An 18,910-nucleotide genomic window follows, 5' to 3' on the forward strand; every position below is an offset into this window, starting at 1 on the left:
ACTAATCCACCTGTTTTCAGCCAACCAAGGAGGCTGACATTTTATGCGGCACCGCCCCGTACTATCAACTGAAATTGATATAAAAATGCCCAGGGGCCCAGGACATTGTGATCACGTGACCAAATCCAGAAAACAGGCGAGCCGCTACATTCGCAAGGACGCTGGAAGGCTGAAAATGGGTGATTAGTCTTCTTAATTGTTATCCCACAAACGCAATATTAATCAGAATACTATGTTTGGACGAGTGGGGAAACACAGAACTTATTATTGCAAAGAACATTTTTGACTTGACTTCTCCTTTAAACGTATGTTCACAACAGCTTCTCTAATCAACGTAAAAAAAAATATTCGGAGCATCTGTGCTGTAAAAAATGTTTCCTTTTAATATAAGAGAGAAACAAAAACAAAAGAATATATGAAAAAGCGTCAGGCTTCGCTTTATGCTGCATATGTACAAAAACAAAAGTCCTGAAGCTGCAAGTCCATCTGTCTCATGTCTGCTAATGCCAAATGACACTCGCCACTTCGCCCACCCATTGGCACTCTCTCTCTCCCATCGTCTTTGTGTGTGTAAAGAAATCACGATAGCAACAAGCAACCTCAGTTAACCGTAGTCAAGGTGACGCCACGACGGGCTTGATCGTCACTCGCCAGATTAGTGCAACATAAAAGGTGGACTGGAGGCGCTCTACACGCTTGAGCTACACGTGCTGGTGGAGGAGATGGAAAAGTGCTTGCTTGGGAGCTTGGAAAAGTCACCTGTGGCGTTGCTGCTCTATCAAAAGTCCCAAAGCGGATGTGGGGTACGAGCGCACGCGTAACACATAGCTCAGATGAATACGTGGAAGTGCAATCGCCACGTAAATCAGGGGTGTCCAAAATCCGGCTTGACGTCCACATTTTAGCAGTCCGCCGCATGTACTAAAACTAATATTTAACATGGCCCTCAGCAAAGTTAAATAAAAAGGGAAGGATGAAAATGTGGCTGTCCAAAGAAAACACATCCCCCATTGGGTGTGACAACCAGCACTACTAAACAGATTTTTTTAAAGGCTTTTATAGACATGCAAAGAAACTATTTACAACCAAAACAGCAACAACATTTTGGTCCTTGACTCCCCAGTGAGTAAAGATACAGCGGTGCTTTGAGAGATCATTTAAATTTGTTGCCTGACCACGGTCGTAATGCAAAACACTCAGATTTAAAAAATAATTATCTTTTGCCATTGAGATGAATGAAAATTTCATTGTTCTGCTCCCCCGAAGAAAAAATGTTGTAATGTGGATTTTAATGAGGAAAACGCCTCTGCATACTGTACTTGAGAAAAATATAGATGACATGAGACATAACAATACTCACAGGCATATACTCTTTATCCTCTGCGAAGAACAACTAATATTATTGCGGCTTACTGAGAAGCTATGCCCGTCTTTATGTATACAAAACTGTCTGCAGGTGGCCAGTGCTCACACACCAGAAGGAGCAGCACAGTGTCCAATGAATCGGAGGAAAAAAATGAAGCAAAAAAAACAAACAAACAAACTAATTCATTATTTACATTCTATTTAAGTACGTCATTACTCTTGGCTTTTATAAATACCAATATTTTATATTATATTTATTTTTCTTATTAATAAACACATTACATTCATTTTAATTGGGGAAAGGTGATTTGAGATAGATAGTGTTTTGAGCAACAAGCGCTGACACGAAATGGATTCAGCTCATATCGCAAGGAAACACAGTAACTACGTTAAAGAGAACCCCCGCTTAAGTGTGGGTCGGCTTTCGCAAAATTGCTTCATTTTTTGGGAAGCTGTTTTTGTCACAAAACTCTGTCTTGTCCAAAAATATGGCTTTTGGCGCCACCTGTGGTGGCATCTTGGCACCAAGCGCCTACGTTGAACTAAGAGGAGCTTTATTTAGTCAGGTCATGGGCTTGTCTAATTTTTAAAAAAGTGCTTTGCTGCGATTTTCTGGCGATGATAGGCAATTATCACCTTTTTAGTATGGAAGTCAGTTCCTCGTCGATTTTTGTTATTCCTTCTCCCATTGATGGATTGCTTTTAGTGTCTTCAATAAATTAAGATGAAGAGCAACAAAATGGCATTGTATCTTCTGATCTGGCTGGATCCAACCCTTGGGTGGCAAAAGTTTGGACACCCCTGGGCAACGCAAATGCTGGTGGAAGAGCTGAAAAAGTGCTTGCTTTGGAAAGTCATCGCTGGGGTTGCTCGTCTATCTTAGTGACAAGTGGTATGAGTGCACAAACACACGCACAACGCACAGCGGGATTCATTCAAGCAAGTGGGAAGCGCAATCACAGTGCAGATGTAGGTACGACGATGGTGAAGAAACGTGAGAATCAAGCACACGACTCATCACAAGCAAGTACCGCACTGGAGGAAACACGACTAACACAAGTCTGCTGAGTATAAAAGACCGAATCATTTCAGCTGATAAGGACCACGAAGATGACGATGACGACGATGGGAGGTGTTTCAATCCGTGACGTCTCATTTCTCTCATGGGGCAATGGCCCTCAAACAGCATTTGTGGGAAAACGGAACAATTGCTTTGAAATCGTGTGAATGGAAAGGGTCCATGTAGAAAAAAAACAACAAAAAAAAGTGTGTCTTTGCGCAGTGCAATGTAGTGCAATTTGATTCAGGTCAGTATAGCTTTCCTTTTTCTTATGTTCTTCTCGTTGGCACTTTGTGAGGTTTCTGTCTGTTACGAGGTCAGCCAATCACAGGACGAGAAGGAGTTAGCTTATCACTTTACTGGAGCAAAAAAAAAAAATGTGGACAAACATGGTAACTGACGGATACTATGCATGCACTTGGGCAAGCATCAAGAAAGGGGATGTTTCCATGGCAACAGAGGACAAAGGTCATCATAGTGTACCTGCTCTGATGGCCTTTTTGTTTGTCAGGTTTCCATGACAATGGAGGGCTGAGCAGAGAAGGCGCGATCAAACCTGCTTTGAAAAAAAATGCTTGGAAATATGAATCCTCTCTCACTGCGCCACTCTCTAAAATGAAAACATTAAAAACACAATTTCGTCAAGTAAAAGAACGACAACTATTTAACTTGCTCAAGAGAGGATAAGTCAGGAGCTTCTTGGGTCTTTGAATGTAAGAATTAGACAACAATTAACAAAATGTGTCAATCTTTAGGGAAAAAAAAAACAAACAAACTACATTGATTAGCACTGGTTTAGTCAACGTTCATCACTAAAATCACCAACGAGAGCCTTTCAGCTTCATTTAGCCAATCACAAAGCTGCCGGTTAGGTGAATAGAAATGTCGTGATTGTCACTGGCTAGTATTCTCCTCAGCTCTCTCGCATGTCTTGGACCTCCAAGAGGAATTTCAAATGGATTTGTGATTAAATAAAGCAACTCTCCTCACTAACTAATCTAAAAATTCATCAGCAAAATTAAATCTAAAAAAAAAGACCAAAAAAAACAAGGACTACTTTCAGATTATTTTAAATCAAGTCAAAGCTTTGAGACGCTGGATTAGCATGTCTTTGATTATGACTGTTCGAACGTTACAACCCAGCGAAGGATCACTTGAAGGATTAAAAACACAACAAATGTTCCAGTGAAATCAGGTCTGCTAATGCTAAAGTCTGTCTGCATTAAAGGTCTGCCCTACAAACAGGAAGTGTTGATGGGCTCACTATGTACAGTGGATATAAAAAGTCTACACACCCCTTATCAAAAGCCAGGGTTTGCGATATGCAACAGTGAGAGCAGGATAAAATCATTAATGAGATCTCTAATCCGTACAACTCAATTGAAAGAATAATTCAATCTTTTGGAGAGACAAAAGTAAAAACTAACGGAGATTATGTGGTTACGGCAAACATATGCGAAACTATGGCCTTCAGCCTTGCTTTCATCAGGCCATAACATTTTCCGATAAGTGTTTGGGAGATTTCACGAGTGTTTTCTTTCTGTTTCAAGATTAAATTTCCGTCTTGCCTCCCTAACCCGTAACGCAGACATATGAAAAAGACGGGAGATTGCCGTCACACATACTAAACAGACAGTATTTGGCAGAAATTTAATGTTGCTGTTGTTCAAGTTGACCTGCCCTCTGGAAAAAAGGCAGTTAAAGCGGAAGTCAACCCAAACATATTTTTTTCAAGAACATGTTCCCAGCAGGCCCACTAGTTGAAACACAGCATTCTGATTAATTTTAAATTAGTGGAATATAAATGAAGCAGCAAAATGCATTTGTTTTTAGCCATCTCTGGGGACAGCCATTTTGTCTTTGGTCGACTGAAAATCCACAACTGCTCACGACGACCAATCACGGCTGACCTGTTTTCTGAATCTGAGCCGTGATTGGTCGTTGTGAGCAGTTGTGATGTCATTTTCAGTCGACAGAAGACAAAATGGCCGCCCCCAGAGATGCCTAAAAATGAATGGATAACACTTACTCCGCAAACGCAATATTTACCAGAATGCCCTGTTTCAACTAGTGGGCTTGCATAGAACATATTCTTGAAAAAAAAAAAAAGTTTGCGTTGACTTCCCCTTCAACGTCAACAGTGGAAAAGGTTTGGACTGAGTTATGTTGGTCTCATTGTTCTACAGCAGGGGTCTTCAATCCTGTTCCCCGAGGGCCGGTGTCCTACCTGTTTTCCATCTGTCCCTGCTACAGATATTCACAGGCTCCTGTTCTACAGCATATCACAAAAAAAATGCCATTTGAGCATGGTGGTGAAGACATTTTCTATCCACTGTATGTCAGTCAGACGGGGTTGCATGGGGGGCTTGAAAGGGCAGTTACGTGCAATTCACGGTGACGAGAAACAATCTCTTCTCAGAATCTCAGAACATCAGCTGTCAAATGAAAAACAAAGAAAAGCCGAGCCTTTCTGCCTGGACTCACCTTAACAACAACGACAACATGAACGCAAGCAAGAGTTGTAATCCTGCTGATTGCACGGTGCAACTGCTAGTTGCTTCAGCACGTCCATGCTGAAAATAAACTCTCTATAAGAAACGCACATCCTCTCTCCCGGGATTACAGTGATACTCGTCAAAAGTCGACTCATTTCTTCAAGGTGCATATCTCTACGTTAAAGAGGAGGGGTAAATATATTTCTTATATTCTGTACTTCTCTTGAGCATATTTTTGGAAAGGGAAAGGGAAGGGGAAGGGGAATTCTTGTTTTATTTGTACCACGTAATGGGAGGGTTTTGTGCATCGTTACAAAATGTGAAGATAAATGTCTAGCTGGTGGTAATGAAAGACTAACTAGACAGGCAGGCGAGGGGTGCGCGTCACGTTGATGTCCAATACGGCTGTGGGAAAACAACCGTGAGAGGACATGGCTGGAACTCAACTCAATGGTGGCTTGGCCGCCTTTTTAACAGTGTGACACTGATGTGCTACGGAGGTTTGTAAACCCGTCCACTGATCTGTCAACAATAGTTTACACCATGCTGCTGCTAGTGTGACCAACTGAGTATACCAAAATATTTGTCGTTTTACACATTGCGTGGAAAAAAGTGAAAAATATCATCTGAAAGTTCCCAATTCAAATTGAAGGTTCTGTCCTACCCCCGTCCCTCATTATTTATCAACAATGAGTCGAGTGAAAAGTCTCAGTCTTAAGAAAAAAAAGTTTCAAAACCAGCAGAAAGTTCCTTTTCTCTGTTTTTTTTTTCTTCTTTTTTTCTGTTTGGAAAGAGTAGAGAGCAAAGTCAAACCTCCCGCTGCTCTGCAGGAGGCAGCACTGAGAAGCAGAAGAAGAAGCCTGCTCCAGCGCCAAATAGTGGAGCTCGTCTTGCCGGCAAAGGGGGCGGGGGCACTAAAAGCGAGGGAGGGCTCTTAGTCGGTGAATCTCTGACAGGCCTTCTTCCAGCGACAGGCCGTGCACCACATCTCTTTCTTCTCCATGCCGTACACCTTTCGGCACTTCTTGGCCTCCCCGCGGGGTTTCCTGAGTGACAGCACATGTGAGAGCCCTCAGTGCACACATATACACTTCAACCACACACTCACCACACTTGTATGATGTATACCACGGGTCACCAACATGGCTGGCCGGAAAGCCTACTCCAGACATAGCTCACCAGTGATGGGGCATTGTGATTTCCTTGGAATGTTGCATAAATGATCATTTGAAAATGCAAACACTTGCAGAGATTTATGGATATCAAGTGTCGCATACATCTGTTTCCTACCTTAATATTTATCGGTACCCAAGAAGTAGCTCTCAGTTTTATAAAGATTGGTGACCCATAATGTATCGCGTAGAAGGATGAAGATATTTATATATAGTACTATTGTAATTTCCATCCATCCATTATCTATACCTGTGTGCTGGAGCCTATGCCGGCTGTCTTCGGGCAGTAGGCAGGGTACACCCTGAATTGGTTGCTAGCCAATCGCAGTTCACACAGAGACAAACAAATAGCAGCACTCACAATCACACCTAGGGGCAATTTAGAGTGTCCCTCTAAATCGAGTACCCGGAGAAAACCCACGGGGAGAACATGCAAACTCCACACAGGGAGGCCGGAGCCGGGATCGAACCCACGACCTCTGAACTGTGAGGCGGACGTGCTAACCAGTCGCTCACTGGGCCGCCCTACTATTGTATTATTGTTCTTATTGTTTATTATTATTAAATGTACTATTTAAACGTTCTATATATATTTATATATATTTTTTTTTTTACACACTTTGTGCATAGCAAAGAAAAATGTATCTGTACTTGTAAACACAAAACACAACGAGAAAAAGAGCACACTGCTGCGTACCTGTTTCCTGGCGCAGATTTAGGTGTCGGCATGATTAAAGCGTGGTTCTTGTTAACAGTGCCATTTGTGCTGGACGTCGGCTGCCGCTTTTCCCCGATACTCACTGTACGCACGTGAGTCACCGCGGGCCCCTGTGCATACAACAAGACATACAGTAAGTACAACTTGATTTCAAAGAATTAGTTATGCATCAGTCAAGTTCACAACAAACACATTATGAGACTTAAAAAAGAGATTTTACGGCATGAAGTCAGAATTTAGCACTTGAACAGCCAGTGTAAATGTAACCGTCAATAGCTTGTACTTAAGTCACAGTCCCAATTCTCGAATCTGTCAGGGTCGTTCATGTCAACACAAGTCGACTGATTTTGAAAGATAGCCCAAGATACATTGGCTAGGGCAATTGTTCCGTTTTAGCAACCTATCAGCCATAAGTGTTATAAATGTATGTATTTATTTTTAAAATCAATCAGTGTACTGCTACCCACTGACAAGCAAGTCATCCCCCATTCAGGGAAAAAGATGAAGGGTCTCGTTTACACCTAAAACACCTTTAATCACATCAAGTGTGATATAAGGAAAATAAAGCCTATGCAATAAAAGCAACAAGAGAGTGAAACAAATGACAAGAAAAGGAAATAATGACTGATAAACGCGAGAGGGAAGGTCCCGTTCCGCTTCAAAGCCATGAGACAAAGTCTCACTCACCAGGACGCTTCCAAAAACGCCTGGAGGGAACTGCATGGTACACTGATGCCATTTCCTGTCCGGGATGCATTTGCCTGAGACATAGCGACCACCCGAAGAAGGATGGGCGTGGAAGAACAGCAATGATGCAGCCGAGTAACAAAAGGGACTCGTTTCACAGGAAGAAATCGCTAATGTATAAATTTGAAATGTGCCATCAGGTTATCTAGTAGATTACTCATATTTTGCACAAAAACAAAGTCCAACCATACAGTATTTTTCTGGAAACCACTTGAACAAGTCAACATAACAATTTAGAAAGAACAGATGTCATTTGAAAAAGTATAGTTAAACTTGAAAAAACGCACACAAATAAACACCTTGTTCTTGTTTGTGATCGATACCATCTCTCAAGTAGGCTGAAACACGGAAAGTAGTAATTGATTCCATTTTGTTGTATCTTGTTGTAAAGTGCATTGTTACAGCTCTAGCTGTTATGAAATGCGCCACATAAATAAAATTGTATTGCATTTTATAATGTTGAACACAGCCAAATCAAAATGATAAGAAGTTGCGCACATTAAAACAACCACATTATTTCAGTGGTTTATTTTGACTTCCCTCTTGAAAGATTTCATTTTTTCCCCTCAGTTGAGTTGTACAGATTATAGGTCACAATAATGGTGGGAAAAATTTGAATTCTTGGCCTCTCTCAAGGCCAGAGCATTCAATCTGGCAAGGAATTATGCAAAAGCATTAAGGTTAACTGTTGTTTGCTTGTCAGCTACTTTCAAGGTGCCCTCGAGCAAGGCAACAATCCCCACCCCGCAGCTCACGTGGTGCAGCATTGTTTTTTACTTCTTTCACTCCGAATCTCTCCTTGTGTGTTTGCATGTGTAGTGTGCAATGCAAAAACATACAGCAAAATTGCATTTCCCCTTGAGGGAACATAATCATCAGCATAATAAGTGAACATTTAAAAGAACTCTGACTTCATTCTCTGTGTGAACTTTGGTTGAAATTTACAGGGAACTTTCTTCACTTTATCACTCCCACACTGCTGAGCTGTAGCTGACCTAAGACTTTTTTTTTTCCCACGCTGATCTCCAAAACCGCCTCGGCTCAGTGCAAAGCATTTGCAAAATATGATCGCATTGGTTTTGTGGGTGTGAGCGTGTGCGCACGCACGCACGCAAGCACGCACGCACGCACGCACGCACGCACGCACGCACGCACGCACGCACGCACGCACGCCCACGATCCAGCCCGTGGCCGACCCACCTGGTAGGCATGGTCAGTGCGGATGTGGCAGAGCGTGGAGGGAGCCGATTGGCTGAGCAGTGTCGGGGCGTGGCTGTGCGCCACGTTCATGTTGATGTGTTCCGAGTGCGGGACGTTGGCGAGCGGCGGCGGGAAGATGGGCGGGGGCCCGGCTGTGGTGGGCGAGGTGGGCGTGAGGCTGGACAAGCCCTCCGTCAAGCTATCCATGTTGACCTCGATCTCTGAGTAGTAGAAATCTTCCTCTCCGTCACTGTAGTCCGAGTCGCTGTTACGCCTGAAAGGAAGCCACGACAACTCATTGAAAATATTCTAATAATGCTGCTTATCTTTTCATTTTGAAATTCAACAGTAAATCTTTCCATCCATTTTTATACTACTTGTCCTCATTAGGGTTGCAGGTGAGCTGACAGCCTGACGCCTATCCCAGCTGACTAAATGGACAATAATGGGGTTGGATTTCACTGTAGTGCGTGACACTGCACAGTATCACAGTGAGTGCTGCTTCCATTAAGTTATATCTGAGTGGCTCACAATATTAGAAACCCCTCACCTGAATACAAACACCATAACACATTATTGATGAAATAAAACTCATAGCAGCCCAAACTGAGCGTTATTATCATCGTGGTAAAGGCAGAATTTGTGATCAAACTGAATAGAGATCATGTTTGCAGATGCAAGTTGTGACAAGTGCTATGATAGTTCTTGCCGGCAGGTGGCACTAAAAGGCAAAGGTCACAAAGCAAGCCTGATAAGGACACCAGCAATCGCAACTACCATTGGGAGTTGCCGTTGTTTCAAATGCGCATGTGAGTACTGCAACTTCTCTAATGTGCTATATACTGTAAATCCAAGCTCTTCTTATCATTAGTACAGCAGTAGTATTTACTATACTATGCTATACTATACTACACTACACTATACAGTATATACCCCGAGCATACATATACAATTGTGGAGAAAACACACAGGTCTGCCTTACGTTTGCCAGTGAGTATCAAAATGAATTAGAGAAGGAGAAAGAGCTGTGGTCAGATGAAACCAAAGTCGAGCTGTTTGACATCAACTCAACATGCCTTGTTTGGAGGACAAAAAAAAAAAAGTAACAATAATCTGAGAACGACCCAAAGAATTCCCACACATTTCCCATTCCCCTCAGGTAAGCACAGAGGTGGAAAACATTATGTTTTGGGCTGTGAGTATGCATGTATACAGAGCAACTTCACTACATTGAAGGGCCATTTTCTCCTTTTCTCAGCAAGAATACTGAAGATGAGTGTGGATGAATTTTCCAACATGACAATTCCCAAAAGCATATTTCCAGGGCAATAAAGGGCAGAGGTATCAAGGTCATGGAGTGGTCGAGTTAGTCTCCAGACCTCAACGCAATGGAAAACCCATGGAAGGAGCTGAAGCTTTAAGTTTCGGAGTGGCAGCCAAGAAACTTGAAGAATTTCAAGACTTTTCTGTAGAGGAGAGTTGGCCAAAATGCCTGCTGACCAACTACATGAGACGTCTCATGGCTGTGCATACCCGCAAGCGCTTCTCCCAAGTACTAACTAAGTACTAAGTTTTACTAGGGGAGCAAATACTTCAACGCAGCTTTTGTAGCCTTACCTCATGAAACATCTATATTAGTGACGGCGAAACAAAGCTTCATGAAGCAGAAGCTTTCCCGCCAATTGGTTTGCACAAGATTCAAAGCTTCATGGTGCTTCAATTGCTCTACGGCGCCATCAAGTGGTCAAGAGGACCAAGCAGTAAAATACAAAGAATGAAATAAGATTGTTGGCTAAACAGTGACAAGATGTCCATAAGTAGCAATATTGCAGATTAAGCAGTGGGTGTGTAGTGCAAATATGGCAAAAGTAAGAAATATAACATCGGAAGTACAATGTTTATAAACATAAATAAGTATGAATTTAAAACTGTCAAAGTCTATTGAGGGGATCAAACCCAGGACACTGTGACTGGAAGAGCAAATCTATGGCCAAAATGCAAATCCTCCTATTCCTCCTATTTCAAAATGCCTCAACTGAAGATATGTGTATATGCAGTAACGCAACAAGCAACACATAAAGATACAATGACTACACACTGGCCGCAATAGAAGATAAACACAAATGCTAATCCTACACGAGTTCTTCTACACTAAGAGTATCTATTTTTCACACACAGTGACAACTGACTTGAAGCTCACAACAAATGCTGACAACACTCACACAGCGGCGCGAGGTGTTATTATGAAATAACGAGGCTTTGAATGAACCAGTGACATCATCCATGTTTGTCATCGGTCACGTGATTCTCTTGGAAACGACATACGCTGCTAATGGGGGCTTCATTTGGCACGCCCACTATTGCTCTAGACACGCTCCGAAGCCTCGCCACATCTCATAACATCGCTAATCTAAATACCGCCTTTCACAATAGCAGCCTGAAGCTTTAGGGCAATGATTACGCAACACGTGTAGTAAAGTAAACGTTGTCCCCAGGGAGTAGTTGAGCTGTAATCATACCCCAATAGTTAAGATTTCATTTCCATCTTAATTACTGACCCATAGTTTGCTTCAAGGTTAGATTTTTTTTAAATAAATAAATCCAAATAATTATAAATATATATAACGTTTTTTTAGACCCGACCATTAATGATTTTTTTTTTTTAGGCCGATACTGATAATTGGTAAGAATGAAAAAATAAATTAAAAAAAACAGATAACCGATTAATCCACAGATTAATTTATAAAACGTATAATGAATAAAATAACATATTTTTGTTGCCTAATGCTTACAACACAGATGTGAATTACAGGCAGACCATGTGACTGTTGCAATACTTATTTGACTTTATTTATTTATTTTACTAATTCTACATTTACATTAAGGTTATGCATGCTGTATATGAGCAACATAATGACTGAAATTGAGTGAAAAAAATATTATTTAGGCAGCCCTCTAATCTCTTCAACATCAAATTACATTTTTTCCTCTACGCCCTCATTTTCTTTGCTATGAAGTGATGACGAGTATGAACCAAAACGAAAACCTTTCTCCTGTCAATAATTGACATCTTTGACAGGGTTGCATTGTAAATGCACAAAATACACAGACGGCATTAAACTAAAATGGGAGATATGTTGCGTTTGGGTTGGTTTCTTTGAAGGTGCATTTACATATCAGAGTTTTTCCTGGCTCAAAGAAAGCCCCAGACAACTTAGCTCCTAGGATAATTGGGACACGCAAACCCCTCCATCATGATAAGGTGACGGCTCATTGGAGGGCCGAAAAAAAAAAAAAGATGAATTAGATCAATAAATAACAGATCGAAATTAATGAATCTCTCAATTTTTTTAATCTCATGACACCACTAGTTAAAACATCCTGTGTTGAACTTCATTCTGTATTTTTGTTATGCTCTGATTCACCCCCCATTTTGAAAGTGATCTTGGTAGGCAACACTACTCAATGTTTTTTCCCTCCATCTCATTTGCATCAAAGTGCATGCGTGAGATGCATGTACCTGGTACCTCAGAATGTAATCTGTTCAGTCAACGTGTTCGGACGAGCCCTTTATCATACGTGCAACAGCGTGCCCATATTTGGAAGAGTTGACGTAGCAGTCGAAAAGGAAGGAAAAAGTGAGGCTTTTCCCGCTAGTTTACAAAATGTACCGTTTGCTCATTTAAAGGCAAATCAAGAGGAAACCAGATGTATCTTTCAGTGTTGATACAGTAAATGCACTTTATTCATCAAGGCTTCTTCCATTGTCCTCCTGCCGTGACATGTAAATAAGACCGCCAAAATAGCAGTAAATCGCTTGCCAGCCCCTCTCCTATTGGAAACGCTTCCTGACGTCACGACAAGTAGAATATATTTCAACCTGAGGGGGTTAGCATTGTGGCAAATGTCTGAGTGTGCGCAGCGCCGCCCAGCAACGCTCCATTCTATGGTGCCGCCCCTTACCACATTCTGTAAACATGAATGGGGTTAACAATGGCGCGCTGCAAATTCAGAGCGAAAAGGGCTTTAAGAGCCGCATGAAACAGGGCAAAGAGCCGGTTAGCCAGGCCCGTTATAGCGCCTCCATAGTGGTGAACGCTGAAGCTGCAGTAAAAATACGTGGTTGCATCAGAAGGAAATCAATCGCGCCGTGTTGAGCAATGTTGATCGCTCTGGCTGGAGGCAGGCACAAAATTTGCTAGGGGCGGCTGCCACGAATTTTGAACGCAGGAAAAAACATGCATATCCAAGGTGACTTGGACACTCAACCGTGTCACTGAAACGCTCCCGTACTGCAGATGTAAATGAGATTAAGGAGTCGGCACTTTCAGGGTTATTAACCGTGCTAGCTATGATTCTTCCTCTCCTTCAGTCCGCTCTGACGTAGTTCAACAGAACCCCATTAGCGGTACTCACAGTTTTGCTGTCACCCGTCAGGTGAGCGTCCCCGGAAACAGTATCCACATGACATGATGTTAGAGGAGGCTTGCTGCACCATCGTAGGCTTACTTTTTTATAATTAGCTTTAAAGCGGAAGTCAACGCAAACATATTTTTCTCAAGAATATGTTCTATGCAAGCCCACTAGTTGAAAGAAGGCATTCATTGTGGAATAAGTGTTATCCACTCGTTTTTAGCCATCTCTGGGGGCGGCCATGTCGTCTTCTGTCGACTGAAAATGACATCACAACTGCTCACAACTTCCAATCACGACTCAGATTCAGATAATAGGTCTGCCGTGATTGGTCGTTGTGAGCGGTTGTGATGTCATTTTCAGTCGCCAGAAAACAAAATGGCCGCCCCCAGAAATGGCTAAAAACGAGTGCATTTTGCTGCCTAATTTATATTCCACAAACGCAAAATTAATCAGAATGTCGTGTTTCAACTAGTGGGCCTGCTGGGAACATATTCTTGAAAAAAATATGTTTGCGTTGACTTCCGCTTTAAACAATAGCTATTATTATATTGAGTTTGGTAGTGAGCTCATATGGCTGTACGTATCTATTCTGGACTGAAGGCACACACTTGGGAGTTGAAGGGACGTGTTGCGATTCTGCCATTTCAAAGACGCAGCAGATTTGCGTCTGAAGACTCGATTGTGGGTTTCGATAATATTGTTATAAGCTTAGCATACAGAAAGGTCATACATACTAAACACAGTACAGGACCAACTCACCCCAGGTGGACGGTGCGGATGTGCCGCTGTATTCCTGAGGAGGTGCTGAGGACCTTTTCACAGTTCTTCCACAAGCACTTGAACATCACCTTCATGGAGTTCTGAAAGAGACAAACATGCAAGTCAGAAGATTTGGGATGCCACCTCAACACAACATGAAAAGTTTCCCTTTAACAGTGTTCATTTACGTCATCAGCAATCTTTGTGTTGGCTCATTAGTAGGCCGCTGATGAGATTTCAATGAAAGGATATGATCCATGACGCTCACTGCTAGATTCCTCTGGGCACCCTTTTACTAGCAGCCTCAGCAAAAAGGACTTTGAGGCGTATTGAACGCTGCTCTACAGGGGGTCTCGCTCTGTGCCTATTATACAGCTATTAGAACAGCCAGCTGCTGAAACAGACCTTATAGACCTTATAGTACATGAAAAGATCAGACAAATGGGGTGTTATCCTCTTTCATACCCTTGAAAATGAGAAGAATAAATGCACTTTCCTGACCACACATTCTGTCAGTTTATTTTGAAAGTGCAGGTGCCAGTGCCCCTTATCTGGACAAATGTATTTGTATTTGGGCTGCAGTTATCTTTTTTTTTTTTTTTAATTTTAGAAGAGAATATTCTAACAGTTATTTGATTTTTAATTGTTAAAAACAATAGTTTGTATGTGAGTTGCAGTTATTAAATTTTTCCACTTGGGGTCGCCATCCTCACGTGCTACTGTAGTATCAGTGACTTGGAGTTTGTATGGCTTTAAAAGGCGGGGCTTTGTGTGTTGAGTGACATGGGCATCAGCAATTGAGGGCGTTGAGTTAGCTGACTGTTATCAAGCAAACCTGTTAGTTAGTTAGTTAGTTAGTTAGTTAGTTAGTTAGTTAGTTAGTTAGTCAGTTAGTTTAAATAATCCATCCATTCATTCGCTGAACCGCTTATCCTCGAAATCAATTATAATCAATTTGTTTGTGCATTTTCTGCGCTGTCAATTTGAAATAATGTCATGTTTTTTAATAAAGGGATACGTTAAAAAAAAAACTGTTTCATCGATTAATTGAAAAAAAATCGTTAGCTGCAGCCCTAATTGATTAAGGGGTGTGTCCCAATACTTTATTCCATCATAAGTGCATTAGTCCCATTACGATACAGATCTCCATGAAACTGCGAGGCTCACCGTGCGGTCATGGGAAGAGTAGAAGGGTTGCTTTTTTATCTATTCATTTCCTCTTTTGCGTACAGGGGGTTGGCAGCTGTCCCGTAAGCAGGCACGGACCTGCCCTAGCGCTAATGAAAGAGGGTGGGTGTGTACTCTTGGTACCGTTCAACAGCCGCTGGAGAAGAACGGGTTGAGGAGGGGGGTGAGGCTAGTTTGAGTGTGGAGAGTTAAACCCTACGCGGCTCTAACGCGTAACGCTTACTGGTGGTCAAGTGCTCCTACTGGCACGTTTAAATGATACTCATAAATACTTGGCAGCAAAACTCTTAAATCAAACAAACACAAATCACCTAATTCCTGCATGCTTTTTCTTGGATTAACAGTGGTTATGATAAAGTCGGTGACAGACATGTTTAACAATCTTCTTAACTCTGCTACAAAAGGAATCAAACAAAGAGTTACACTTCCAGGGCTGACGTGCAAATATTTGTCAACACCATTCTTCACAGCCTAAACGCTTTGACAAAGCATTTCCCTTGAAACTTTCATCCAGTAGTTTGTGCATCACAACGCTCTTTACTGCTGCCCCGCTCCAATGAGGCCGAATTGTCGACTCCCACAGATTACGCAGTCGATGAATACTCCTCCAACGCTGCGTTGCCAGAGGAACTATTAAGTTTCATTTCGCCAGATGCTGTTACTTTGTACCTCTGTCCTTGTACGCCTCTACATCCTGACTAGCCTCATTTATATGCATCATTTCAACCTTCTGTTGCTTCTGCTCGCCCTCCACATCGGTGTCCTTTCTCTCGAGCAGCACAGGAAAAAAACATAACGGCTGTCAAATTAAAACTTCCTAATTCTGCTTAATTTAAAAAAAGTAAGAAAAGGAGAAGTGAAAATAGGATAATCCATCGCCAGTGCCACGTATTAGAAAACTGCATGATGTTCACTTTTTGTGGGCAGTCTTTTTTTTTTTTTTTTTTGTAGTTCACAATCTGGGTGGTCAGAATGCAAAGCCCAAATACAATTTGCATAACGGCAGCACATAGAGCCGGCCCACCTTTCGTTTGCGAGGTATGGGGTCCTCAAACATGAAGTGCGTGCTCTCCGCGACGTCCTCGCTGACATCATCTCCCTGCGACGGGAGCAGGAAGTTCTTGGTGGCGTCGTTGGACAGAGGCGGGGATGGCGTGGAGGGCACCGATTGGTCGCTGGCATCCCAGCTCCAGTTGCCGCTGGTGGAGCTGCTGTAGCTGGCTGACAGCGCCTCCTTCCAAGCCCGAATCGCCGGCTCTGGAAATGCAGCTGGCAGGATAACACAGCGGATTGAGTGATCTTTGCGCATGCCATCATCTTGCCTTATTTGTTAGCATTTCAGAGCAGCGATTCTCATCTGATGGTTCGGGACCCAGAAGTAGAACCTGCTAAACTACATGTGGGTCGTGGACAGGTGGTAAAAAAATCACAGGGGTTTTAGGTTTACGACTATACCAGCATACAACGTATAGAGTTTACAATCTAGACGTAATGAACTAATTTGCGCAGCAGCATATTATTAAGTGGTGCCTTTTTGAGTTCGTCATGGGCGCACCTTTCTGCACCCTTCATTTCCTAAAACGAAAAGAAACTATTGATGTACAGTTGTACTCAAGTTAAACCGTATGTAGAATTTTGTGGCCATATTCTGTGAATTTGTAATATTTTATTTGACTAGATTCCTTTTTGTACATGCAGTTGCCATGTTAACCCTTACTTTCTTGATGAAGTGCTCTGAAAGGAACATTTAAAGTTATGTTGTTCTGCATAGGAGTTATGTTTTAAAATAGAATATATACGTACATTTTGAAAGGCTATGTTTGAATAATACATTTTTACTATTGTTCTCAATTTCAATAAAAGTGTGTTGTCACTGGGCAACAATAGGAAAATTCAGGACCAAGGGAGACAACAGTTGACAATGACTGCTATACAGGTAATAACTGTGTTTTCATATGGTGGGAGGGAGGGGATGATTATTTTATGCATAAAATTAATATAGATTAAGCATCTTAATATATTTTACAATATGCACTACAGGGGTGTCAAATCCATTTTAGTTTAGGGGCTATATTCGCCCCAATTTGATTTCAAGACCGCCGGACCAAATATATTCATGGCCTAATTAGTTGTAAATGACAACTATTGCAATGTGTTCTTGTTGTTTTGGTACTAACAATTACATTTGGAAAGTATTCACATGTATTGGTTATGTTGTTCCAAATCTTGTTTCAAATCATAGAAGCAATATGACATTTCTTAACAATAATGAGTGCAGTTTCAACAGCATTATGAATCACTTTTTTCATTTAAACGTGCAATTTAGAGATGAAAATTATGGAATTATGTAATATAGGAACCTGTTATAAAGTAGATTTGATAATTTACTCACTTTATTTAACACTTAGACATCATTTTAAAATTACAGAAATTCGTCCACCCGGAAATCCCGACTACCTCAATTGACTTATCACACCAAACAAACAAAAGTGACAAGTGACAACTATTCCGGAAAAGAGGGTGCAGTTAACCGGTAATCTCGCACATATATACATAAAACAACACACAAGTTTTGAAAAGAACAACAACAAAAACACGAAAGGCTTCCACATAAGCCGACCTCTTTTGAATTGAAGCTGTTAAATGATATTTTGCGTGTTGAATTTCCCCTTTGCTCCTGAAACGTGCCATCTTTGGCGCCTCAATATCAGGTATTATATAAAATCATGTAATCCTGAGTAGCAGTCAATTTCAGAATGTCATTTATGTGGTAAATGGCCCTTTAAATGGTTGTCATTGCAAACTCCACTGGAAAAAAAAATTGCAACAACAGTTATTTTTACTGAAAACTTAATATGTCCTTGGCCTTGATTAGACCCCCCGATGGAGGCGGGTTGTACACTTGAGACCCCTAACGAACTATGTAGTAAGTAGAGTGTTGCATACATGTCTCCGACCAATAAAAGGTATGCAGTAGATGTGGCAGTTTGCTCTTTACCGCAACACTTATGTGCAACACTGAAAGAATGCTGCATTTATGACTTTTGTTTATCAATCTTAACTACGCCAAAGTGTACTCTGCCGAGGGCAAATGGCAGTTTCAAACATAATGTTTGAAATACAACATTCAAATCTATTTGTGTCCTGCTGAGATCATTTCGTCAGTCACCATGTTGACTCAGTGGGAGCAAAGAGCCTCAGTTCAGTTGAGCTAAAAAAAAATTTAAAAAAAAAAAAAAAAAGGGGGGGGGAGAAAAAAGCTGCCAGGACTTTGACCGTCTGACGAGGTTGTCATGGCAATGGCGAACACAGCAAAATGGAGCTGCGGCGATAAGGTCGCGACTGAACAGTTGGCATGACGCAAGACTGACTATTCGGTTTGCGAGGAGACTCAGTGCGGCTGCTGCCAGTCAGTGTTGCTGAAGCAGAGAAGGTTACCTGTCGGCGTGGAGGACGGGCAGAGCACCAGCGGGGACGTGGACAGTGACGACAGGACGGCAGCGGCCATCACCTCCTTATCAGCATGACCTGAGGGCTTCCTGCGCAACACATACACCACACACACATGGAGGCTTAGGTGCAGTTCCAACTTTCTTGATATGACTGCTTATTCGATTAAGGAAGCTCAGGCCGTCATCAGACCCCAACACAGAGCTCCAAACAAACAACAGCCCGAGGACAGAGCGATATGAAATTATGAGAGAAAGAGACGCAAACAAACAACCGCCCCAACTACACCCCCCCACCCCCCACCCACACCCACTGCCGTCTTCCAGCTCAGTTACATGCA

At 42.0% G+C, this 18,910-nt stretch overlaps 1 protein-coding gene across 1 annotated transcript in view; it reads right to left on the reverse strand.

Moving 5' to 3' along the window:
* Positions 1–360: 360 nt before the first annotated feature.
* slc2a4rg (SLC2A4 regulator) overlaps positions 361–18,910 on the reverse strand; it is a 47,677-nt gene continuing 29,127 nt past the window's right edge. Inside the window, exons 3-8 of the mRNA XM_086030796.1 lie at positions 18,559–18,659; positions 16,145–16,389; positions 13,933–14,033; positions 8,758–9,031; positions 6,790–6,920; positions 361–5,966 (exon numbers count right to left, since the gene is read on the reverse strand). Of these exons, the coding sequence (XP_085886922.1) occupies positions 5,855–5,966; positions 6,790–6,920; positions 8,758–9,031; positions 13,933–14,033; positions 16,145–16,389; positions 18,559–18,659 (964 nt within the window). The 3' untranslated portion in view covers positions 361–5,854. The remainder of the gene's footprint in view (positions 5,967–6,789; positions 6,921–8,757; positions 9,032–13,932; positions 14,034–16,144; positions 16,390–18,558; positions 18,660–18,910) is intronic.

Source organism: Filicampus tigris, chromosome 1 (genome assembly GCF_054856515.1).
Source record: "Filicampus tigris isolate MCC_2025a chromosome 1, RoL_Ftig_1.0, whole genome shotgun sequence".
Lineage (NCBI taxonomy): Eukaryota > Metazoa > Chordata > Actinopteri > Syngnathiformes > Syngnathidae > Filicampus > Filicampus tigris.